Source organism: Cherax quadricarinatus, chromosome 5, assembly GCF_038502225.1.
Source record: "Cherax quadricarinatus isolate ZL_2023a chromosome 5, ASM3850222v1, whole genome shotgun sequence".
In the NCBI taxonomy this organism is placed as follows: domain Eukaryota; kingdom Metazoa; phylum Arthropoda; class Malacostraca; order Decapoda; family Parastacidae; genus Cherax; species Cherax quadricarinatus.
Genome location: NC_091296.1, coordinates 763,907 through 790,527, shown reverse-complemented (window position 1 = coordinate 790,527; position 26,621 = coordinate 763,907). Strand labels below are relative to the sequence as shown.

The following is a 26,621-nucleotide window of genomic DNA, read 5'->3' as shown; positions in this document are numbered from 1 at the left end:
TACTACATGGGTATTGCACCACTGACAGATATAGTACCTGGGGAATGGTAGGTAATCAGGTTTGATCCAAGGAATTGGAGATAAGTTTCAAATTCTTGAATCCAAGCATTTTAACAAGCATCAGGGCACATTCACAGGAGGAGGAAAGGAAGCAGACACAAGAGTTGAGTGAGGAGGAAAAGGGCAGAAGGAAATAGGGTGAAGCAAAAAGGGTAGGATGAGGATTGAGGGTTTACTAGTCTATTGGAGAAGGGAAAGAGAGAAGATACTGGTGAAAGATTCCTAATCTGAAGAACTGAAAATACTGTCCTGTTCTTTTGATCAAATCTGATTACTTCTCATTCTCAAAGGACTATATAACCTTTACAGGTCGAGCACTTCCCCCATGAACATTATATGCATGGGAATACTGTAATTCCCTATCATAAGAGATACAGACAGACTACAGAATTTGTTGCATGTGTATACTTCACTAAAATAAACCGATAGTCAAGTGGTCTAAAGCTCAATAGATTTTATGAGATTAAAGATTATTCAAGAAATAAATAGATCCAAGTACACACCTTCCTCTTAAGCTTGCTTTTATCTTCAGCTGGTAGCCCTAATGACTTCAGGTCTCGTACATCTAAATTAAGTAGTCTTGGGCCGGTCATGCCAATATCTTGGAAGCGTCCGACGCAACTCTCTAAACCTTGTACTACCAGCCATTGACTCACCTGCAAGAATTCACACAAATAAACCTATTATCTTAAATAATTTGTAAAATCATCTGTGAATATAAGAGCAAACCTATCAAATCAATGCAAACCAATAAAAATTTTTAAACTTCTGTGAAATAAAGATATGCGAAAAAAGAATAATATAAAATAAAATAATCCTGCATTTCTTTCATTACTTTCACTGTTTAACAATGCACAGATCATTGCAAGGAGTAACAGGTGTGCAACAGGACAATGCAATTAAAGGTGAACTGTACTTGATACTCTTGGTATACAAAAAAAAGGGTGCACTGAAAGACTACAGCATTCAATCATTCCGTTCTGTAAGAATGTGGCTTAACACACCTGAGGTTTATAAAACTGAGATGCAGTAGTTCCCTAAGTACCCACATATACCAAGCATTATATTAATTGGTAAGGTATTAAAGTATTGAAAGTGAAGTTAAATGGTAATGAACATCATTTCTCAAGCTGAGAAAACATTAAAAAATATTGTGACACTGGCAAAATGTAGCTTGAAGAAACCGTATTGTAGACTTAACATGCAACAAACCTATTTTACAAGCTTTTGAAAGGAAAGAGGTCTAGTTTGAGACTTTTTATAATTTATGCTGAAGTTTTCTACCCACATTTCTCACCTTATGTCTATTTCTGGTTGGAGAGGAGGGAATGATTCATTCTACAATGTAATGAGTAATATTGTCCATTTGTATATATTAATCAAATTGCAGTGCTTCTAAAATATCCAAGTGTATCATATTTACTGTATGTAAATCAAATTTTTAGTAATGTTATTTACAACTAAATCTTTCCTTAAACTACTTGAAATAAACCAGAGCATTAATGTAACAGCTTTTTTTCTTCATATAGGCACAGTTTTCTTTACTTGAATTATGTAGACTACCAGTAACTGAAACACTCCTACCAATGCAGGAAGTTTATGTTATAAAACATAAACCCATAAAGGGAGGTTCCTTGATGCTGGTGAGGGGCTCTTGATCTAGGGAAATGGATCTGTGCTCCAGTTCCCTGAATTGAGCCTGAATACCTGCCATCCCCCATGTGCGCTGTATAATCCTACGGGTTAAGCACTCCCCCATGCTTATAATAATAATAATATAAAACATTAAAGTACATGTTCAAATATATTTTTTACATTACTGGCAGGTATAATAATGAAAATAATTAAAATTAAAATGGGGATTGAAAGAATTATTAATATAAGCAATATGCTGATAGTCTAAATAGCATATTTCAACAGTAATTCACTCCTCTACTCTTGGCAGGTTTCTTGAAGAAGCTAAAGTGCAGATTAGTGAAATGTGTGTGTGCGCGCGCATAATATTCCTGCCCATAATATTGACCAAAATAAAACATTGTGTGAAACACTGGCATGAAATTTCAGCTATAAATAAGAAATTAGTCTGCAAACTAGATTTTTACTATTGAAAGCAAAAAATGCATGGAAATTCATTATTCACCAATTATAAGCAAAAATATATAGAGAAACATTAGAGTTTTGTATGAACTAGTTCATGCAGGCCATATATGTTAGGAAATTAATATCAGTACAGTTTTAGTATACACTAACACTAAGCATTCATCATCCTGTTAGCAAAGGTGGGATGCAGAAAACTGAACTGGATTAAGGGTAAGCTCAAATAAACTTACCTTAATTACCAAAATAAATATAACTAAAGCATAACTTAGCAAATGAATTGTGAAGTATCAATATAAAAGGTTACACTACCATGCCAATAACCAATGAGATGTATTCATGACACTCAGAAGTCTACCGACAAAATTAAATGCTACAGGTCACCTTCTTGCTTGTAAATGCATTAAAAGAATTAGTGTTAAAAGTAACTAGTTCAATAACATCAAGAAGAAGATGCACAAAACATTATGCTTTGCTCCAGCCCTTCACATCCATCAAGGGGCTTTATGGTACTCTTTGTTTTAAATACAGCAGCGCTGAATGACCAATATGGGTTTAGCACATATTTTGTGAATAATTTAAATACTGTATTAGTTATAATCACAGGTCAGCTCAACTACCAAAGTGTAATACTGAGTGTAATGGAAAGGCTGGTTGTATATAAGTATTATATAAAGTTTATGAAGACTGAAAAGTTATTTCAATTAATATTGCAACACTGTCATATTATGTTAAGTCCAAATTGGCATTTTTTTTTCAGGGGGGCAAGTTGCATTTTAAAAGATGCACACAAAGCCAGCAACACTATGGTATATTGTGATGGTTACGCTGATTCGTGCCAGCTGCGTCAAATGAAGAAACTATTTAAGCATGAACCTGAGATGAACCTAAGAGTGTCAGGAATGCTCCCCATGGTTACACTACCTGCTCCTTGGTCCAGTCAACCACGGGTGCGGTCTGCCACATGTGTGACCGTTTGGTCCTCTCAGTAGGAGGCTGAGTTAGGGAGAGGGAACTCTGGGACCCTAAAGATGCGCCCGAGCCCTCATCCCCTGACCCTAAGGATGCAGGCCCGCTGCTTAAGTCACCACTGCTGCCATCTACACCTGGCATATTGAGCTGGGTCACTACTGGTTATGTGGTACATAAGTGCCGAGGTTGTCAACCAGCGCCACCATCTTTAAGGTCAAGCTTGTATAAATCAAAACAAAACAAATGCACAAGAGGCTTCTGGGTTTTACTGGACAATAAGTGAATGTGTAAATAAATTAAACAGCAAATAATTATATAAAGGAAACAATTATAATTATAATCATATCTATAATTAGACAAATCTAGAAATGTCAAGCATGGCATTAAATAATAAAACTAATATATAAATTGTGCTTACATTTTGTTAAAGTTATTATGTCTCTACTGTGAAGAATTATGAGCTAATTATTCTAAAAGGTATTCATAAAACTGTAACTATCCTTTCACTAAGATACTGTGCTGATGTACAGCCATTTAGTGTATGATCAAAACTTAAATTTGAAGCAGAATGAATGTGTGTAATTAAATATCTTATGTTTAAGTAAATTACTGTGTGGAATCTCCACATCTCCAATACAGCACTAGAATATAAAGATATATGTACGTTGTATGACTACAAAAAAAATCCCACAATGGCTGTTTTCGAGGAAGATAAGGTAACCCTACAAAGGACACACATTTACCATCATTTATTCAATAGCTCTTAAGCCTGAAGTGCACAAATATCACAATTAAAATGATGCTCCAGACTGCAACATCTCCACTTATTCTTTGGAGTGCAGCCACTCGACTTCCCATTTTCAGGACTTCAATAAAGCACATTGAACACCAAAATCCATTTGTTTCCACTCTTGTCTAATTCACTCACAAGTGTCTGCTGGATGCCCCTACCACTTCATTTTTATTAACTGTAATAAAATATCACTACTAACAAAGCAGTTTTCCTGAATTCTGCATGAAAATTTGACTATGTACCTGCTAGTTGTCCGTACTATGAAGGACTATGCAAAATGCATAGGGAATGTGGCTGCATGAACACAAGGAAATGTGTAGGGAATACTGCTGCAGAAAATACCACAAAGAAATTTATAAGGAATTCTATTACAAGAGTACCTCAAATATATAGAAAATACTGATGTTAGACCATAACAAAGTAAGGCAAGGAAAAGAGAGAAAAGTGTGCCAAGACAAAACAATAAATAAAACTAAACAAATGCAGCTTTTCATTATAACTGAATGTGTATCTGTGTACATGTCCATGATTGACACCTTGTTCCTTCTTGACAATTCCCTAGACAATGGCTGCATGCAGAATACTATGATTCAAGCCACTGACAATCTCCTCAATCCTACAAGTTTTTTGTTGTGAATAAAGTACAGTACTGATATTTTTCATTTTAAGTGAATAACGTGAAAACGATGAAAATTATCTTGATAGGTACTGAATGCAAATTAGAGACATCATTATGAGACTGAAAATGCTTCTGCTGACTATACAGCTGCAGAATTATTCTGCTGAGCTTGCCAAGATTATTGCAGACAACAATTACAACCCCAAATCAATAATTCTAATGAGCCTGGATTATTTTGGAAGTGTATGCTTTCAAGAAGTATCAGCAAGACATAATCTGCATTTGCTTGCAAGATTGCTCAAGATGAATTAACTTTACTTTTGCACTCCAAAACACTGGCAGATTTTAAGTGCAATATATATGCAGAAATCAACATATATCAAGAAATTTACATAATTCTGACATGTCCCATACAAGGAAATTGTTTCTAGAAGAAGCACTATAGTAACTGACCAGATAGTTCATAAGAGCTTTTTTTCTTCTTACATGTACAGGTCTGGCAGAGCCTCCACATACCTGGCACTGTACATTCTTAGGGTGATGTGTGATGCAGCAGTCAACCTAATTAAGAGAAGGGCATTTCTGTCCCGCAACACATGGGGAACTGTTACAAATAGTTCATCATGTGAACTGTATTACATGTTATTATAATAAGGTATTACTTTCATTCTTTCCAATACAACCACCTTGACCTTTTTCTCATTTGCTCTTCAATCCCTTTTTATTTTGTTTCACTAACTGTTAGAACATTCAATTTCCTTTCATAGCAATCCATTAGTTCTTTTTTAACATCTTAACATCTCCATACATCCATGGTAATTACATGCAAGGGGAAAAAAGTAACCATTTCCTTGTTGCAGCCATTTTAGTTACCTACAACATGCATGGCTACGAAGAAACATTTCTAACCCACTTTTCCCATGAAAATTGGTAAGGAAATATTTACAGGATAAAGTACGACTGAGAAACACAGGAAACTACATACTGAGTAAGTATACAATATAATGAATGAATGCATGTATGTATGTATGTAGAAATGTATATACCAGTCAGGGTATTGTACCTCTATGTTCTTTATGCAGAAGTAAATATAATTAACCAGTTATCTTAATACTGAATGTATATTTTGTTTTACCTTATAGGAATTCTCTGTTACCTGGTCCCAATTTATGTGCTGGAAGTGAAGAATCGAGTGGCTTTTGGCTCAGCAGCACCACACCTGAGGGATTGGCACTAACTCCACTCAGTGGACTAGCATGTATGCTACTGCGGCCTAATCTTGGAGATCCACCACTGCTGTCACGTACTGATTCTCGACCACCCTACAAAATTTAAAGGGGTTTGAGAGGGGGGAAAAAAACTACCACAATAAAAAACCTTCTGGTAATTCCTATTACTCTCATGTTCATTATAATTTTAGCATACAATATTCCTGAATTTTATAATCATATACATAGTAATATAAAATATGACTCTCATTTTCAACACATTATAAAAAATTACCTAAATAATTGTAACTGCCGGAGTTTTCAATGGACTGGTTTTATGAGTTATTTTCACATTACTATTTGAACACGTATAGTTTCAGCTTTTACTTGTAGTCTCCTATTGTCCCTCCCTCTTACCGTTTTTTTTTTTCACACCACCCATTTCCCACCAAAGTAGAGAGGCCCAAAGAAGGAACCACATTCACCATTACCTCATCTTCTGTATATAGTTCTACTGTCTTCAAATTATGTCCTGGAATTTGTATTGATAAAGCCACTGGATGGCAAAACGTCTACAATAAAGATACCCAGATGTTGCACATGTGTCTTAATTTCACATGTGATTTACAGAGGAAAGATTCTTGTCCACTTACATGCCCATAAAATTTGTGTCCTTAAGTCCACTGAAATTTTTATTAATGTAATGTGCCTAAAGTCTCAATAAAAATGTGTATTTACTTAGAGTAACAATGTATAGCAGATTATATCTTTCTTACAAAAAAATAATACTATACACCATACTATCACCAGCTTACTTAGAAAGTAATTAAGTACAGCATGCTGTACAGTATGTATGTGTCTTGTCAATATAATACAGCAGATTATGACTTGCCTACTTACATGAAAGTAATTTAGCATGACCACTTAATGGAGAGTAATATAGCACCTTATGTCCTCCTTACTTAATATAGTAATGTAGCATCCTATGGCCAACTAGCTTACAGGAAAGTTATAGTATATACTATGACCACCTTGTAAAAAGTAATACAACATTTGATAATTGCCTTACTTACAAAAGTAATACAGCATCCTGTTACTGCCTTAAATATTAATATAGTCTCCTATGACCACCTTACTTACAGGAGAATAAAATGCAGACTGTAATCGCTGAGGAGAGCTGACTGGGTGTACAACCTGACCCTGGCCAACAACCCCGTGTGCTGTTGACGACAAAGGAACAGGTGCACTGATTACTGGCTTCTTGCCCACTGGAAGAGAAAACCCTTGATTGACGTGTGTTGGTGTGCACCTTGACCGCTGTGTGCGATTTCTAGCAAGTGGCTGGAACTTATTTTCTTGTGCAAAGTACACTGAATGTGTTATTTAGCATTAATGCAAAACTGACGTATTACAAATATTATGCAGATATTGCATTTGGTACGTCTCTACACTACAAGTATTGATGAATAATCTAATTATCTACGTTACAGAAAAAACGTAAAATTCACAAAGCAAAATTCATGCAAAAAACAACAAAATCTCTTAATAAAACAGTTGCTTTCAGAAACTGTCTCAAAGCAACTGCAACAGCTGTTCATGGTGCACCTTCACAAAAATCAAGAGCTTTTCACAACTAAATTTTTAAAATAAAATATAAATGCAAAATAAAAATAATGACCTAAGCAGTATGATAAATAAATAATCACAAAGAGAGGCAGAGAAGAGACATGCAACAAGCAAAACATACGGTGTTGCCAGTATTGTTGTGTGGGAACAGAGGCTAAAAAGGAGAAGAATAAAACTCTTTAGTACATATACAAGAACTTGTCACAATAGTGACCATACAAGGTAACTCCATCGTGACCAATATTACTAAAATAATAAAACAATCCACATGATATCTCACATTCCCCATGAGCTGTATGACTTGTGGCTTTAGTACTAACCTACAATAATAATCATATTAAATTATATAGTACATCATAGTACAGTACATACTGTATAATAAACTATCCCTTCTCTTGTATCCATGAATACCTTCACAGGGGATACCACAATGCTGGTGAAGGGCTCTTGATCTGAGAAATTGGAGCTTACCCTCAGCTTCCTTTGATCAAACATCATTACTTCCCCATTCCCCGGACACTGCATGACCCCTACGGGTTTAGCACATCCCCAAGAATCCCTTAGAAACCTCAGACTTCAAATACAATAAGGAGTATTTGTTGGATTAAAATTTTGGTCTGTTTGCTTGGAAAACAGCATTGTATACATATAATCCAAGCTTATACTAATGGTTTTAGCATGAAAAGTGCTACGTAATTTAATTTTCTATCACTTAAAACTAAAAAATTCACAGTATGATAATTCAATATTACTTAAGTCACTTGGGAATTACCTTGCAAAAAAAAAAAGTTATCATCATCAACTAATTTTCAAAATGTATTTAAGAAATACTTTACATATCATGATACAGTGGTAGTATGTTGCAATATCTTCAGACTATGGGAGAGTAAGATCATTACATAAATACTCTACTTCAAATGATGCAAAAAATTATTCTACATGATCAAAAAGTAATGTTTGGAATCAAATCATGATCATCCTATCATATGATTTTGATTATCAGTTATACTTTGAGAATTAATTAACCAATGTAATCACTTTAAAATCTTGGACAATACAGGGGTTTTAATGACTTTCACAATGTCTATAATGGTGCCTAAAGTAATGGAAGTAACCTAGGCCTTTTACATATCCCCCAAGGAAGGACAAAGCCTCTCAGGGGAGGCTCCTTAATGCTTGTGAAAGGCTCTAAATTCAAGGAATTGAAGCCTCTTCCCCTTAGATTAAACTTGATTACCTCTCATTCCCAAGATACTGTCTCTCTTGTAGGTGCAGGGCTACTCTTTGACTATCTTCATAATAATAATCTAGTTTACTATACAAACATGATAGCCATATCAGGAGCCATATATAGGATGATCATAGTTCAACAATTTTGGCTGCAAAAAATAAAATAAAATGTAAAGTATTATTTTCTGTCAACTTACAAGAGACATCAGCTTGTAGAACAGCCTGTCTGACATCTTCCATGAGACTTGTTGGTGATCGTTTGCTTGGGCTCGCCTCTCTCTCGCTCCTTTGCTGGCTTCCATCACTGTCTAATTCTCTGGAGGTAAAAAATAAGTGATAATGCATAAGACTGTACCAAAGACTTCCAGGAAAACAATAACAAATATTTAGTCATTATGATAATGAATGCAGATGAACCTTTCACAATCCAGTATCTTAAGATGATTATTTAGTTACTATTATATTTATTTTGTTCAAAAAACTAAAAAGTTTCAGCATACAATTAATCATTATTACAAAGTATAATCCACCAAAAAACTTAAAAAAAATTTTTTGTCAACTACTTATTTTCCAACACCTGAAGCAAGGCAATAACAGCATTATAATTTCCCCAAAATATTTCAGGCAGAGTACAAATACCTGCACACCTTCACACTCTAGTCCCAGTAACACCTGACATGTTTTGCATGCTATCATCACTATCAGCTATGTGCATCACTCGTAAATGCTCTCCATTCAAGTAAACAAAATAAAAAATGTGTGAAAGTTGCAGAAAAAAAAATGTATAAAGGTTACCATGATAAGCATATTTATAATGAAAAGCAGAAAAGCAGCAGCCAAAAATAGAGCAAACATAAAAGTAGAGGCCTTAACTTGAAGCCATTTGTAATAAGAAAATATCAAACTCAGAAGGGTGGTGCAAGAACCCAAAACTTTCGGTTCATCTTCAAATGCCTTGGAAAATGAATATGACCAAAACATACAAAATTATATATAATGGTGAGAAATAATAAAAACTTCAGCAATGGTTGTTGAATAACAGCCAAACCATTAACATAGCATTTTTATCTAATCACTGAATATTAAAAAAAGTTTAGTGTGTTCCAAGAGATTCCGTCTACCATCCCCTTCCTCAAATCAAAGATGATTATCGCCATTCCACAGGTACTGTATTTGTGTTTAACACACACTACCTATGTAACACTTCTTTCCAAAAGTCCTTGAATTGTAAATTAAGCTCCAAATAATATAATAATGAAATCCAATTTTTTTTTCAAATGTAGCCTACTATGGGTGAGAAAAAACTCTTACTGTATTAGCTGATATATTTGCATCATATAGCACTTTTTTTTTTTCTCTCTGAAATAACCATATTCAATCATGATGCAAGAAAACACTGTATGACCCATATATGTTTATTGCACAGTATTGACTAATAATGATAATTCATGTTGAAATATGGCTGTATACACTGTAACCTGATGTATGTTATGATCATATTCTCTCAAATTCTTTGTTCTTAAAATAACACGAGGCTTAGTTCTCACATTCTTTCTTCATAAATCTTTTTCCCTTCAATATCTTAAAGCTTTTATGTGCAAACTATCATCACTAGTATGTACTCAAGAGTACTAGGTGCAGTATGAAACAGGACTACTTACAGAATGAAACAAGCAGAAAAAGTCATATTGAGAACATTCCGCAGAAAAAAATATAGGAAAGAAATGCCTTGCACTGTGGATTCTCTCCCTTGAGTGCAAGTCATGTTTGTGGGGGCTGATGTACACTAAAATGCAATACTTTTTTTTTACCTTGAATGCTCAAGCAATTTCCCAGTGAAATCCATCATTTTTGAGACTATAGTTTTTAAGCAAAGGGACTGTATAACAGTTATATATACAGTGTATAGCAATATAGCTAACACCATTCCACCAGCATAAACAATAACCCTTGAAAAATAAACAACTTCTTATCACTCGAAGTCCATTGAAATGTGAAACTCCAGAGTATGCACAAAATATATACCTCTTATCACTTCTAATAGATGTTCTTCCTTGTACAACTCATCAGCTGACACTGACTGGATGAAGAACTGCTTCAAAATTCAAGACGTGGGTCCTCATACTCATACCCTATCTATCCCCAGGCCTTAATAATATATCTCAGGCTCAGATAATCTGGGAAAAGTTCACAATACAAGTAACTGAAAATACTGTGCGAGTGGGCCTTCCTAGACAGCTACTGGTTATAAAACAAAAATACCATGAGAGGGTTTGAACTCATGATTAAAGAGTCATAGAACTCCAGGCCGACGCACTACTGGTCATGTAACTACTCTGTCCAAGGTAATGCTTTACTTGTGTTTGTCAGCCATCCAAAAACATGCTAGTGGTTATCTCAATTAAGTGTACTATACTGCAGCAGTGCTACCACAATTTTAAAAGACTCCTAATAAATCCATTTATTTGTTATCTACTATACAGTAAGAGTATTGTTATTGAAGTTCCAACTTTTCCTATAAGTGTAACAAGAAAAGCTTTAACTACTCTCTGTACATTGTAGACTGCTTTTGATACCAGTAAGAATCCACTATCCTTGTTGATCATTAATATTCACATTTGTGAGAGAGTCGCATCCACAAAAAATAAATTTTTCCAACATGCTGTCTAGATCAATGCATTGCAAGTATGTTGAACAAAATTTGAAATGTAAAATGCATTGAGGAATGCTCCCTAGAATGCAGATAAGCATCAAGTATATCACTGAAAACATAGCAACTGTTATCTCAGAGGTTGACAATAATTTTAAAGATTTATTCAATCATGGACAATTACTCTAGAAGTCAGAATACAGCACTTAGAAAACCTGAACTGGCACAGTATTTTGAAAAAAATATTGGTGTGCGCATGTACTTGCCTATATGTGGTTGCTGGGGTCAAGTCTTAGCTCCTAGCCCCACCTCAACTTTCTGCTTGCCAGATGCACTCCCTCCTAGCCTCATTGGCCCTATTGTACCTGCTCTTAAAACTAGGTATGGAACCTGGCACATCACTTCGTGACCACCCTGAGATTTAAGAAATACTTCCTGACATCCCTGTGGCTTATCTGTGTCACTGATAACTAATAAACTTAATTTTTAAAGGGGTGGACAGGTAAGCCAGTGGAAGGCCTCGATCAGATGACCAAAAACTCCAGCTGCAGGTCATCATATAACTAAAACCCTGACAAACCTTACCTAACCTAACCTGTGTTGTTGACTTCCCCAGAGTACTTGTTTCCTGACTCTCAAACTGCTTATCCCTGTCTACCTTATCAATTCCTCTTAGTATTTTGTATGTTATCACTTCTTCCCTGGTTTTTCTGTACTCCAATGTCGGTAGATTCAATAGTTCATGGCCCTTAGTTCTGGAGTAAGCCTCGTTGCATACCTTTGCACATTCCCCAGTTTCTCAACATGCTTTTTCAGACGAGGGTTCCATGCTGGTGCTGCATACTACAAGATGAACCTGACAAATGTAATATGAAGGGTTCTGAATGACTCTGTTGAGATTCCTGAGGACCAATCTTAAGATCTGCCAGACAAGCATTAGCTGCAGAGGTTATTCAGTTGATAAGAGCCTCTGCTGATATGCTAGGCACAATTTTTACCCCACTCTCTCACTTACATCTACATCCTCTGTCCCCAGAGCCTATACTCTGTGCGCAGTCTACTGGCACCTTTCCAAATCTTCATAACTGCATTTTCTGGGGTTGAATTTAGCAACCATTTATCTGACCAATTTTTTAGTCTGTCCAGATCAATTTGCAGCCTTTTGTCATCCTCATCTGTTTTTAATCTTTGGCCAACAGGGATACATTTGACTCAGTCCCATTTGGAATGTCATTCACAAACCATTAACAGTATTGGCCCTAATACAGATCCTTGTGGAACCCCACTAGTTACTCTTCCCTGACAGTCGCTTTTCGCTTCCTTCCCCTAAAATACTATTTGATCTACTGGAGTATATTCTGTGTTATTCCTACCTGTACCTCAGGTTTCTTCCTCAGTCTGTTGTGAAATACAGTACAAAATGCCTTCTTGCAGTCTTGAAAAAAGTAATTTACCCATCCCTCTCTTTTATATCTCACTTCCATTACTTTGTACATATGCATATGCATGTACAGCATATATGTATGTAAATATGAATATATGTATGCATATATGTATTTTTCCTAGGTAGTAGGCTGGTAAACAGCAGCTGCCCAGGGAGGTACTACCGTCCTGCCAAGTGAGTGTAAAACGAAAGCCTGTAATTGTTTTACATGATGGTAGGATTGCTGGTGTCCTTTTTTCTGTCTCATGAACATGCAAGATTTCAGGTATGTCTTGCTACTTCTACTTACACTTAGGTCACACTACACATAAATGTACAAGCACATATATACACACCTCTCTGGGTTTTCTTCTATTTTCTTTCTGGTTCTTATTCTTGTTTATTTCCTCTTATCTCCATGGGGAAGTGGAACAGAATTCTTCCTCCGTAAGCCATGCGTGTTGTAAGAGGCGACTAAAATGCCGGGAGCAAGGGGCTAGTAACCTCTTCTCCTGTATATATTACTAAATGTAAAAGGAGAAACTTTCGTTTTTCCTTTTGGGCCACCCCGCCTCGGTGGGATACGGCCGGTGTGTTGAAAGAAAGAAAGTATGCATATATGTATTTTTCCTAGGTAGTAGGCTGGTAAACAGCAGCTGCCCAGGGAGGTACTACCGTCCTGCCAAGTGAGTGTAAAGCAGACGCCTGTAATTGTTTTAGATGATGGTAGGATTGCTGGTGTCTTTTTTGTCTCATAAACATGCAAGATCTCAGGTACATCTTGCTACTTCTACTTACACTTAGGTCACACTACACATGCATGTACGAGCATATATACACACACCCCTCTGGGTTTTCTTCTTTTTTGTTACTAGTTCTTGCTTATTTCCTCTTATCTCTATGGGGAAGTGAAACAGAATTCTTTCTCTGTAAGCCATGCATGTCGTAAGAGGTGACTAAAATGCCGGGAGCAAGGGGCTAGTAACCTCTTCTCCTGTATACATTACTTAATTTATAGAGAGAAACTTTTGTTTTTCGTTTTGGACCACCCCGCTTCAGTGGGATACAGCCAATGCATTGAAAAAAGATCATGTATTTTTATTAGAATGCTAATCATATTTATAGCCCAAAATTACTAGAACATGGTCCCAGCCTGTGTTTAATTAACTAGGTTAAAGTTAGAAAAAACTGAATTTGGGTTGGTTCCCATTCGGAAAATTTCGCTCCTGGGTGATGGTTGAATGTGGTGATAGACACTGTTAGGTGGTGATAGTGCTGGTAAGTGGTCATAGGTGATGAGGTTGTGGAGGTAATATACCTCGAAGGGTGTTGTGGGGGTCAACGACCCCGTGGCCCAGTCCATGGCCAGGCCATGTAGCAACTACAAAATGAAATTTTATTGGCCAGAAATGATGATGGAGGGTGGTATTAGGTATGATAGATGGTATTAAGTGGTGATAGTACTAGTAGGTGATGTTAGGTTAACAAGCAACCACATCTGCAATGTAAGGTATCAAGAGCTATATTATCGATAACAAAAAACACAAAAAATTGTATAGCTTTCTCAGAGGTGCTGTATACCTAAAACAAATTTATATGTCTTTCGTCGATGTGCTGTGTACCTAACCCTATTTTTCACATATATGTATTACATAGCATAATCTTACATAAAGCACCAATTTCAGAAGCATAATTGCTGCATTATGTGAGGTCTTACTGTATTATCTTTACATAAACTTTTCTAGTTAATCTCTGCTCATTTACAAACTGTTTAATAACTGAATACAGTGGAACCTTGACTTATGAGTTTAATCAGTTCCGTGACCAAGCTCATAACTCAATTTACTTGTATATCAAATCAATTTTCCTCATTTAATTTAACTGAAATGCCATTAATCCGTTCCAGAGGAATTCCTGCTCTAGGGAAGCAGGACAAAATATACTTCAATATAACGCTAATATCAACTCTACGGCTTATTTATATATCAAAATTGATCTAATATGACATAAAAAACAAATAAATAACATAGAAACATGATATATACTCTAGAATGAATAAAATAGGCCATAATATGACAAGTGGTGTCGGCCATTGCCGCTGCCACACTGACCATATCTTCCCATTCTGAAAATTGAGTGTTTGTGAGGCTAACTGCACTAGATCACTAGTTTCATAAAAACACTGAAACAATGTATTTATAAATAAGAAATACTGCATAAAAACAATAAAACATAATAGAGAATGTAAAGAAATAAACTGGTTTTATAAAGTGTATGTACACTGGTGGAGGGTGGAAGATAGGCTACTTGCTACACTCTTAATGCTACACTTTATCACTGAACTTAATTGCTACACTCTTAATGCGAGACAGTACCAGCATAGTAGAAGTACATACTACGCTCATACTGCCTCGCAAAAACTCGCACACCTCGCTTCTGTTTATCTATGATTTCATGCTTTAATTCCATGGACATCATCATCTTTTTCTTCTCAGCACTGTCCTTTGCACTTACAGTGGACCCCCGCATAACGATTACCTCCGAATGCGACCAATTACGTAAGTGTATTTATGTAAGTGCGTTTGTACGTGTATGTTTGGGGGTCTGAAATGGACTAATCTACTTCACAATATTTCTTATGGGAACAAATTCGGTCAGTACTGGCACCTGAACATACTTCTGGAATGAAAAAATATCGTTAACCGGGGGTCCACTGTACTTTCTTAGAACTTATGGTTAGAAAAAAGAAATTTGGCAAAATAGCTACACAAAATGCAAGCAAAACACAAAAGAAATGCTTCCACAGCAAGGTAAACAGTGCACTGCACCAGCTGGCTGCTTTCTGAAGCTCCTAAGTATTATTATTATTATTAATTTAGGGAACTGAAGCTCACTCATTATTATTATTATTATTAATTTAGGGAACTGGAGCACAGATCCAATTCCCTAAATTAATAATAATAATTTTTTTTTTTTTTTTTTTTTAAACAAGTCGGCCGTCTCCCACCGAGGCAGGGTGACCCAAAAAAGAAAGAAAATCCCCAAAAAGAAAATACTTTCATCATCATTCAACACTTTCACCACACTCGCACATTATCACTGTTTTTGCAGAGGTGCTCAGAATACAACAGTCTAGAAGCATAAACATATAAAGATACACAACATATCCCTCCAAACTGCCAATATCCCAAACCCCTCCTTTAAAGTGCAGGCATTGTACTTCCCATTTCCAGGACTCAAGTCCGACTATATGAAAATAACCGGTTTCCCTGAATCCCTTCACTAAATATTACCCTGCTCACACTCCAACAGATCGTCAGGTCCCAAGTACCATTCGTCTCCATTCACTCCTATCTAACACGCTCACGCACGCTTGCTGGAAGTCCAAGCCCCTTACCCACAAAACCTCCTTTACCCCCTCTCTCCAACCCTTTCGAGGACGACCCCTACCCCGCCTTCCTTCCCCTATAGATTTATATGCTTTCCATGTCATTCTACTGTGATCCATTCTCTCTAAATGACCAAACCACCTCAACAACCCCTCTTCTGCCCTCTGACTAATACTTTTATTAACTCCACACCTTCTCCTAATTTCCACACTCCGAATTTTCTGCATAATATTTACACCACACATTGCCCTTAAACAGGACATCTCCGCTGCCTCCAACCGTCTCCTCGCTGCTGCATTTACCACCCAAGCTTCACACCCATATAAGAGTGTTGGTACTACTATACTTTCATACATTCCCTTCTTTGCCTCCATAGATAACGTTTTTTGACTCCACATATACCTCAACGCACCACTCACCTTTTTTCCCTCATCAATTCTATGATTAATAATAATAATAATTATTCTAGGTAGTAGGTTGGTAGACAGCAACCACCCAGGGAGGTACTACCGTCCTGCCAAGCAAGTGTAAAAAGAAAGCCTGTAATTGTTTTACATGATGGTAGTATTGCTGGTGTCCATTTTTCTGTCTCATAAACATGCAAGGTTTCAGGTACGTCTTGCTACTTCTACTTACACTTAGGTCACACTACACATACATGTACAAGCATATATATACATCCCTCTGGGTTTTCTTCTATTTTCTTACTAGTTCTTGTTCTTGTTTATTTCCTCTTACCTCCATGGGGAAGTGGAACAGAATTCTTCCTCCGTAAGCCATGCGTGTTGTAAGAGGCAACTAAAATGCCAGGAGCAAGGGGCTAGTAACCCCTTCTCCTGTACATATTACTAAATGTAAAAGGAGAAACTTTCGTTTTTCCTTTTGGGCCACCCCACCTCGGTGGGATACGGCCAGTGTGTTGAAAGAAAGAAGAATAATAATAATTATTATTATAATAATAACGAGGAACTTCAGAAAGCAGCCAACTGGCGCAGTGCACTGTTTACCTTACTGTGGAATAATTTCTCTTGTGTTTTGCTTGCATTTTGTGTAGTTATTTTGCCAAATTTCTTTTTTCTAACCATGGGTCCTAAGAAAGTAAGTGCAAAGGACAGTGCTGAGAAGAAAATGATGATGATGTCCATGGAATTAAAGCAAGAAATCATAGATAAACAAGCGAAGTGGGTTGAGGGGGAAGCAGGGGAAGCTTACTCATAACTCGGCAAAAAATTAACCAAGTGATGGCTCGTAACTCAAAAACTCGTATCTTGGGACACTTGAAAATCGAGGTTCCACTGTATCACATTAAATTTCTAGGCGTGACGAATAAAGTCACAATACCATGACTGGGACAATTCACAAATACGTAACTCATTTTTAGAGAGGAGGAAAAGGTAGAAAGGAGCAGAGAACAGGTCAGGAAGAGAGGATGAAGAAGCAACTATATAGGGTGGAATGACTTTCCTTCAAAATTTTACCATTTATCAATTAAAGATAAACACTAAACTGACAATACTGGTTTGCCTGATATTCAAAAGAGAAGTATTGTATCTTTATAGTAACAAAATTACTTCCTAAATTATATGGAAATTGTTTTAAAGGAGAAATTATGGTAATATCTAATTTATCGCTCATGCATAGTCACAAAATTGCAAAACAAATTTAAATACATCTTAAATATAAATATCTTAATATGAAAATCAAACTTCCAACTGCACATATAAAGGATTATTTTCCCACATAAAAAAAAAGGCAAAAGAAAGAACGAAAGGAAAGGGAGAAAATAGGAAGACAGAAAATATTAACCAAATTTGAATTAATGAAAGTGAAAGGTGTTAATTCTTAATGACTTGTGTAGAATAGTGTAAAGTGAAAGTTAGTGGTAGTGTGTGCACGCTACTATTATTGTCATTTAAGATGTATATATGGTAACCTTGAAACATAACATCTTTCTCACCTCTCAGCTAACAAAGCCTTCAGCTGTTCAGCTAAACTCTGCTGCTGAGGTGTGCGATTGGCCAAGTGTGCAGCCAAGCTAGCAGATTCAGAAATTTCTGCACGGTTGACTGGCTGTACTCGGGCAACAGGAGGGGGGTGACGATATGGGATCTCAGGACGGGACTCTGATCGTGACTGATGTGTCTGCACATCAGTACTGCCACCCAGGGGTCTAGTAGGCAGACCAATGGACGGGTCAGACGTTACATAAGATGGGGTGAAGGGTTGTCGTGGTGAGGCAAACTGGATTGGAGGATGGTGGTAAGGAGGGGGGCTACCTAAATGGCTCATGCTCCCCATAGTTGCTTGGGTATATGAAGGAGGCTGGGGCAACTTGGCTTGGGTTATGCTGCTAGTGGCAGGAGGAGGACTATGAGGGGGTAGGGAAGACTCCTGGGGTTCTGCTGACCTCCGGCTCCCCTGATCCTGTTGCCCATCTTGAGTAGCTTCGGCTGGTGGTGGAGGTTTAACAGCTTCAGGAAGCTCTTCATCAAGGCTGCTATCATCTAAGCTCTGGTCCTGTGAGAAAAAAGTTTATATACAGTAATGAATTTCATACAAAAGAAATACTGTATATCCTTTAATGGTTTCAAGAATCATTCTCTCCCCATTACTCCAGTATCATCTTGGACCAGACTTACTAAACTGGCAAAGTTACACAGTAATACAGCAATAAAAGCTATTAAGAAACCTCAAGAATGTAAAGGAAAGTGTATAATGAATACAAGTAGAGGTGTGTGAGATTTACCTTATACCCCCGTATCCACAGAGATCCATTCCAAGGACCTGCCGCAGATACCGAAACCATGGATAGTAGCAAACCTATACATACCTTATATAAAGTTTGAATGATATATTATGCACAATCAGTGGAGAATTATCACTTTTTCACTGATGGAAAGCACTTCACAGCTTCTCTTAGGCTTTGAAGAAGTGCCAGCTTCTCTACTGCTGCAGGGCCATTATTATGTAAAATTAAGAGGTATTTTTGGGCCACAGTAAACCATGGGTAACTGAAACCGCGGATAGCGAATCAATGGAAATGGGGGTTCTGCTGCACTTACATTTTTTTTTTTATCATCACACTGGCCGATTCCCACCAAGTCAGGGTGGCCCGAAAAAGAAAAACTTTCACCATCATTCACTCCATCACTGTCTTGCCAGAAGGGTGCTTTACACTACAGTTTAAACTGCAATATTAACACTTCTCCTTCAGAGTGCAGGCACTGTACTTTTCATCTCCAGGACTCAAGTCCGGCCTGCCGGTTTCCCTGAACCCCTTCATAAATGTTACTTTGCTCACACTCCAACAGCACGTCAAGTATTAAAAACCATTTGTCTCCATTCACTCCTATCAAACACGCTCACGCATGCCTGCTGGAAGTCAAAGCCCCTCGCACACAAAACCTCCTTTACCCCCTCCCTCCAACCTTTCCTAGGCCGACCCCTACCCCGCCTTCCTTCCACTACAGACTGATACACTCTTGAAGTCACTCTGTTTCGCTCCATTCTCTCTACATGTCCGAACCACCTCAACAACCCTTCCTCAGCCCTCTGGACAACAGTTTTGGTAATCCCGCACCTCCTCCTAACTTCCAAACTACAAATTCTCTGCATTATATTCACACCACACATTGCCCTCAGACATGACATCTCCACTGCCTCCAGCCTTCTCCTTGCTGCAACATTCATCACCCATGCTTCACACCCATATAAGAGCGTTGGTAAAACTATACTCTCATTCATTCCCCTCTTTGCCTCCAAGGACAAAGTTCTTTGTCTCCACAGACTCCTAAGTGCACCACTCACCCTTTTCCCCTCATCAATTCTATGATTCACCTCATCTTTCATAGACCCATCCGCTGACACGTCCACTCCCAAATATCTGAATACATTCACCTCCTCCATACTCTCTCCCTCCAATCTGATATCCAACCTTTCATCACCTAATCTTTTTGTTATCCTCATAACCTTACTCTTTCCTGTATTCACTTTTAATTTTCTTCTTTTGCACACCCTACCAAATTCATCCACCAATCTCTGCAACTTCTCTTCAGAATCTCCCAAGAGCACAGTGTCATCAGCAAAGAGCAACTGTGACAACTCCCACTTTATGTGTGATTCTTTATCTTTTAACTCCACGCCTCTTGCCAAGACCCTCGCATTTACTTCTCTTACAAATATGCACTTACATATTTATAAGATAAAGAAAAAATGACTAGCAGTCCTGCCAGAGTGCATAACTAACAGGCATCTCTTTCACACAAACAAATGATAGGAAGATATATATACACAAATAACCTGTTTACCAACTACTGTGTGGTGAAATGGTTTAGAAAATCAATGAGCTGAAGGATGAGACACTTGTGCAACTTTTGGAAATCTTTATTGAGGAAACGTTTCACCAGCCAGTGGCTTCTTTGGTTCAATACACAGAAAAATAGTGAAAGATGAGGAGAATCAGTCCCGTTTTTCTCTGTATTGGACTGAAGAAGCCAATGCCTGGCGAAACATTGCCTCAAAGATTTCTGAATGTTGAACAAGCATCTCATTCTCCACCTGTCTTATGTAGACACTACAGTACAGGATGGTAGTGCCCTCCTGGAGGGTTGCTGTTTGCCAACTTATTGCCTCTATGATATATTTTGATGCTGCATAAACATTCAAATAGTAAATGTAAATGTAAAATAAAGTAATGAAAGCATATTATAACAGAACAAATAGATTAATTTTCAAAGAATATACTGTATTTATTAACCCTTAAACGGTCCAAACAGATCGACGTTCAAATCCGTAGTGCTCCAAACGTAGATCTACGTTTTTTTTACATATCGAACATAACAAAAAAACAAATGTAGATAAAAGTTTTTTACACATTTTCAAATGAAAAAGAAAAAAGATGATCTACATTTTTTTACATACTTTCAAATGTTGAAAAAACGTATATATACGTTTGGACCATTTAAGGGTTAATCAAAGCTTTCCACAAAGTAGCTAATGAATACAAGCTAAATATAGAACAATGGATCAAACAAAAATTATTAAGAAGTGCTATCAAAAAGGGTAGACAGTGTTGCTGGGGTGGTGTCAGTGTAGCTGGTGGTGCAACATATAAGTGTAGCTGGTGGTATCTGGGTGCTAATGGTGCAACATGTCAGTGTAGCTGGTGGTATCAGGATGCTGGTGGTGCAACACACATGTAGCTGGTGGTGTCAGGATACTGGCAGTGCAACATGTAAGCACAGCTGGTGGTGGGGTTGCTGGGTGTGCAAACCTGCAAGTGTTGCTGGCAGTGCAATATTTCTTGGCACTACAGCTGGTGCTGGCATGTTTACATTTCATATTAGCATATGTTTGTCCTTATCACATGAATCAGCACATTCCCTGCGCAGAACTGTGAGAGCAGTTTACTGAGGCAATTTTACTCGTCATTTCTCATGCTGACCTAACAGCTTGCCATGTTTCTTTGCATGAGGAGCTGACCAAAAATTGCAGTTCTCAGAAAAGTTGAAGGTAGGAAAAATTGGGAGTATGCCATGCCATGGATTATGTGAATTTCTTGAGTTCATATTCAAGTTGGGTGTTTGTTGTAAAACTACCCTAGCTTTGGAAACCTTTGTACTATTGAGTTCTTACCACTACCACTTCATCTTTTTCTTCCTCTCATTGTCCCACCCTTGTGTGGACCCCCCCCCCCCTCATCTATATATACTGGCTTCCTCGCTCTTTTGGGTTAGTGTGACTTGTAAATGGTCCAATAAGACCGAAACGTTATTGCAAGCTTGTCTCTCCTATGTGTGTGTTATTTGTGTAGAGTTCTTAATGTTTGCTTGCTAACCTGACTGCTAGCACTACTCATGCTGGTTGTCTTCTTGAGGGAAGGCAGGTGACGGTTGGCCAGACCACCACGCGATGCCAGCTCCCCCTTGGCACGACTTGCCGAAACATCCAGTAACTCGTGTGGTGGCACTGCCTCGTCCAGCTCCTCCTTTACTGGTAACTGAAAAAAATAAGTGCGTGTTAACACTTGAAATGAATTCTTGCCTTACTTTACTGTAGATCTGTTAGAGCTTTTGACATTCTCTCAAGAAACTATTCGCTGCCTACATTTGCAGTACAAATGAAAATTTTTAAAGACTCTTCAATGATATTTAAATTCGTATTATTTTAATGTCCTCTCAATGCTAAAACTTCTTTCATTAACCCTTAAACTGTGCAAATATAGATATACGTTGACGTGCGGCAGGCTCTGAACGTAGATCTATGTTTTTTTCATGCTTTCAAATGAGGAAAATCAAGGTCGGAGCGCTACACATGTGAATGTAGATCTACGTTTGGACAGTTTAAGGGTTAAAATGATATTTATGAATTCTCATAAAACTGAAACTTTACTTGTAAATTACTACGTACAGCTTACATGTCTATCCCACATTTATTTCCTTCCTCAACCATGTATGTACTATAATTAAACTGCACTGAAGTTACATGCTACAATTAAGCATTATAATTTAAGCTAATTTCATATCTATGACCATACAAATGTTAAAACTCACTTAAAAAAAAAAAAGCTTAATGATTGTTTTTTTAATAATAATAATTTGATATAAAAAAGTGAAAAATACATTTAGCAGTTTTTATACTCATACTAACAGCTTGGAGAGGAAAGTTTAGATGTCATCTTGGTCCATCTTAGACCATTATCAAGTTGGTTTATTCTGTAACTTGATAATGGCCAAAAACATAGTCTCAAGTTTCCTCTCCAAATTGTAGGTTATTTGTGAACTGCTCCAGCCACAGATCTGTGACCTCTAGTCTTCATATTCAAGCCATTATGTGCCAACATACCTACTACATTACTGTAAGAGAAGTTATACCTTTCACTATTAAAGCCAGCCATTAAGCAACCTATAAAAAAATAATAAAATAGTATTATATAAGTAATCTAAACAAAGTACACTTGTTATTTAATACGTATTAACAAAATACACTTGCTATTTAATACATAATGTATAATACTAAAGCCAGGACCTGCACCTGTAGTAATGTATGCATTATTAACAATACATCCTTTAAATGTATTAAGGTTCCACATACACTAAACATCCCAACACTAACCTACCTTTCGCTCTACGGTGTTAGCTTTGTCGCCCTCTGACATGCCGATGTCGGACGTTTCCGTATCCGATATCTCTGGGTCGAGCGTGCACAGGCTGGGCTTGCGGGGAGGCTGCTAAACAGGCAAGGAAGGGTATGCGAGCGTTTGAGCGGTGCGTGAGAGAGTGAGCATCAAATATAGCAGCAGGATCAGAACAGGAAAGCTGATAAGCATCCTTGGACAGTAAACATTGACGAAAAATACCTTGGGTTTTAAGGGTGAACTAGTAAATTCTATATACAAGGTTTACAATTATTATTCTCTCACACTTTCCTGGCATTTTCTACTTATAGATTGCTAGACTAGCCTATAAGATATATTCTGCAAGGCATGTAACTTAATATTACACTTATTTTAATTTTTAGAGTAATAGAGATTTTTATAGGCTAACTACCCTTCAAGGAGGTGTCCTCATGCCAGGGAATGCTTCTTGGTCCAAGGAATTAGATCTACTTTCCCCTTCCTTGAATCAAATGTGATTATCTCCCATTTCTCAGGTTCTGTTTGACTCCCCTACAGACTTAGCTTCCTCATACATGTACCATATATGTAATATAATAATATAAGGTAACTACAGTGCATAATGTTGGGAAGTATGCTAACAGGAAAGGCTCAACATTGCAGATTACTCCTAATAAATTACAGCTGACTACAAAGAGAAACACACAAATTCACATTAGTTAAACTCTAACACCTCAACTGTTAAGTGCATTTTCAAGAATGCTACATAAAAAAGATTAATAAAAAAGTATACAAAAAGTTTCTACAAGAACTTTAAACACCTTAATTTGGATATGTTATAAATGCACCCAAGAGGCTGATAAATAATGTTTTATCATTTGGAGAATATAAAAACACCATACAAGATTATTTCAGCAGGGCTCAGTACAACAAGGCTATATTTTTTTTACTCCTTCAATGGATATACACTGATGCTAATCAAAGACAGTTAAATTTAAGGAATTGCAACTATCCTCTCATTTCTAAGATCAAACCTAATTACCTCCCATTGCCTAGCCTCTGTATGATTCTTACAAGTGAATATAATTATAGTGAATTCAGCCTAACACTATTATGGCTGTTATTTATGGGACAACTATTTCTTTCTTACTGTCCAAGGTATCACATTCATTTCTACCCCAAACAAGAGGTTTTATGAGACAAGCACAAACCATGACATACACTACCCGGGAACTGTAACAACTACAGTGGACCCCCGCTTAACGATCACCTCCAAATGCGACCAATTATGTAAGTGTATTTATGTAAGTGCGTTTGTACGTGTATGTTTGGGGGTCTGAAATGGACTAATCTACTTCACAATATTCCTTATGGGAAAAAATTCGGTCAGTACTGGCACCTGAACATACTACTGGAATGAAAAAAGTTCGTTAACCGGGGGTCCACTGTATTTGATTTCATACCACTCTATGAGGACTGAAATTCTTGACAAACTGAAGTGTGAATTACATGACAGGCTACTAAGAACACATTACCAATACTAAATAACAGGGTGTCAATGTTGTTCATTGAAGAACATACTACTATAGACACTGTGCACTTTATATATTCAGGAATTCAATGTGGATGTAAGTTCTAAATTCGTTTGCTCACAAAATACATTCATATTATGTATTTATTTTTTTCAACAAACCGCCCGCATCCCACCGAGGCAGGGTGACCCAAAAAGAAAAACAAAAGTTTTTCTTTTTAAATTTAGTAATTTATACAGGAGAAGTGGTTATGTAATGAAATACTTTAATATAACACTGTACGAAACAGAAGGTGCATGGACGTCAGGATTCGATGTGCTGTTCGAGTGTCAATGTGATAATATCTATGAAGGGATTCTAGAAAGGATTCAGGAAAATCAGCTAACCAGATCTGAGTTTTGAAGGCAAGACACCGTGCTCAAACTGTGTAAGTCAGGTGAGCATGTTGCAGTTTGCTGGGTCATCACTGAATTATGTCTGTATTTCTAGAAAACTACAGAGCAAGTAATAGAGAATGTATTTCCTTGTTGGGAAACATGTAACATATTTAACAATATCAAATGTTATAAAATCAGAAGAATCCAAACCTGAAAACAGGGTTATTATTCAAAATTACATTTATAGCCACTGAAAAAATCAGCAAACATACAAATTACGTATATACTGAGAATGTCATTAGCAAAATATTAGCATGACACTATCTAAAACTTTAATTAAAAATAGCGTAGTATTCCATCAACAGAATTACTGTTTCCATAGAAGTTAAAACACGCAAAAATAATAAACATTAAAGTAATATGCAAAACGTGGGCTGAAGGGTTAAAACGTGTATCAATTGTCCTGAACAGAACAACAGGATGTTTGGAGGATAAATACGCCTTCCCGAGGTAGTGATGTCAGACGTATACTTTCACTGGTCAATGCAGTCATGTCACTGTACCAGTGATCATGACAGATGTATGCTTTCACTGCTAGGGCAGTGAAAATTGGGTACACCTGCTGCAACTGTATATAGCATACATTTGTCATTCAGCAGTGCAGTTTGCTACTTCAGTCTAAAATATATGAAAATGTGCAAAATATCCAGGTATAGTGTAAGATGCAGGCTGATAGAAAATTTAGAGCAAATGCTTTGTGAAGAAGAATAAGGAGTAGCGTAAAAGATGGCTTGACAGGCACGGGCACATGCTTGGATCCGTAAGTCTAAGTGCACAAGAGTACCAAATCACTCTGTATGAAGAGAAAGACGAACATCAACATGAGCAATCTAGACATGTCTACGTGCTTCATGCAGCAACACTCATGGATGGTAAGGATCTACTCATCATTAACTACTACAGTCTAGGGTGCACAACACAATGTGAGAATCTACTGATCAACTACCACAGGCAGGGCGCACAACACACAATAACGTGCACAAAAAAAGTGAAAAGTTCATCTCTTCAACTTGATCATACATTTAAGTTATCAACCAAAGTCATTGTGAAATAACTTAATATTTACATAAACTATAAAATGCATTTGGCAATTATAAAAAATATTACATGCCTGAAATGTCTGTAAATCAAGAGAATAATAATAACAGTAAAAAGGCACTCCATTACCCATACACAAACAGTAAGGCACACTTATCCAATAATCTTCAGTTTTAATAACTGTCTTCTTATCACCAAGTATAATCTAACAATATTTACTCTAAAAACTCAAAACCTTACAATATACTGTAACAGTTATGAGCCTTAAAAGTCAGAAATTTCAACAGGTTTGCAATACTGTGGTGCACTAATTCAAGTCTACTTATTAAAAAGCATTCACAAATACATAACAACAAATTAACTGTAATGTGACCTAGCTGAAGAGATGATGGTAAATTCTCAAACCTGTTCAACATCAAAGTGAACATGAAGA

At 37.0% G+C, this 26,621-nt stretch overlaps 1 protein-coding gene across 20 annotated transcripts in view; it reads right to left on the bottom strand.

Moving 5' to 3' along the window:
* Spn (protein phosphatase 1 regulatory subunit spinophilin) overlaps window positions 1-26,621 on the bottom strand; it is a 571,930-nt gene that overhangs the window by 11,643 nt on the left and 533,666 nt on the right. For 8 of the 20 annotated variants that reach the window (XM_070098757.1, XM_070098775.1, XM_070098763.1 and 5 more), the window contains 8 exons: window positions 21,904-22,065; window positions 18,025-18,584; window positions 8,803-8,921; window positions 7,497-7,529; window positions 6,890-7,017; window positions 5,698-5,863; window positions 3,082-3,263; window positions 564-716 (listed from right to left, as the gene is read on the bottom strand). In XM_070098757.1, coding sequence (XP_069954858.1) covers window positions 564-716; window positions 3,082-3,263; window positions 5,698-5,863; window positions 6,890-7,017; window positions 7,497-7,529; window positions 8,803-8,921; window positions 18,025-18,584; window positions 21,904-22,065 — 1,503 coding nt within the window. Of the gene's footprint in view, window positions 1-561; window positions 717-3,081; window positions 3,264-5,697; window positions 5,864-6,889; window positions 7,018-7,496; window positions 7,530-8,802; window positions 8,922-18,024; window positions 18,585-21,903; window positions 22,066-22,939; window positions 22,971-23,184; window positions 23,870-25,500; window positions 25,944-26,621 lie in introns of those variants that run through there. The other 12 variants (XM_070098780.1, XM_053771360.2, XR_008406442.2 and 9 more) reach the window with 11 other exon arrangements.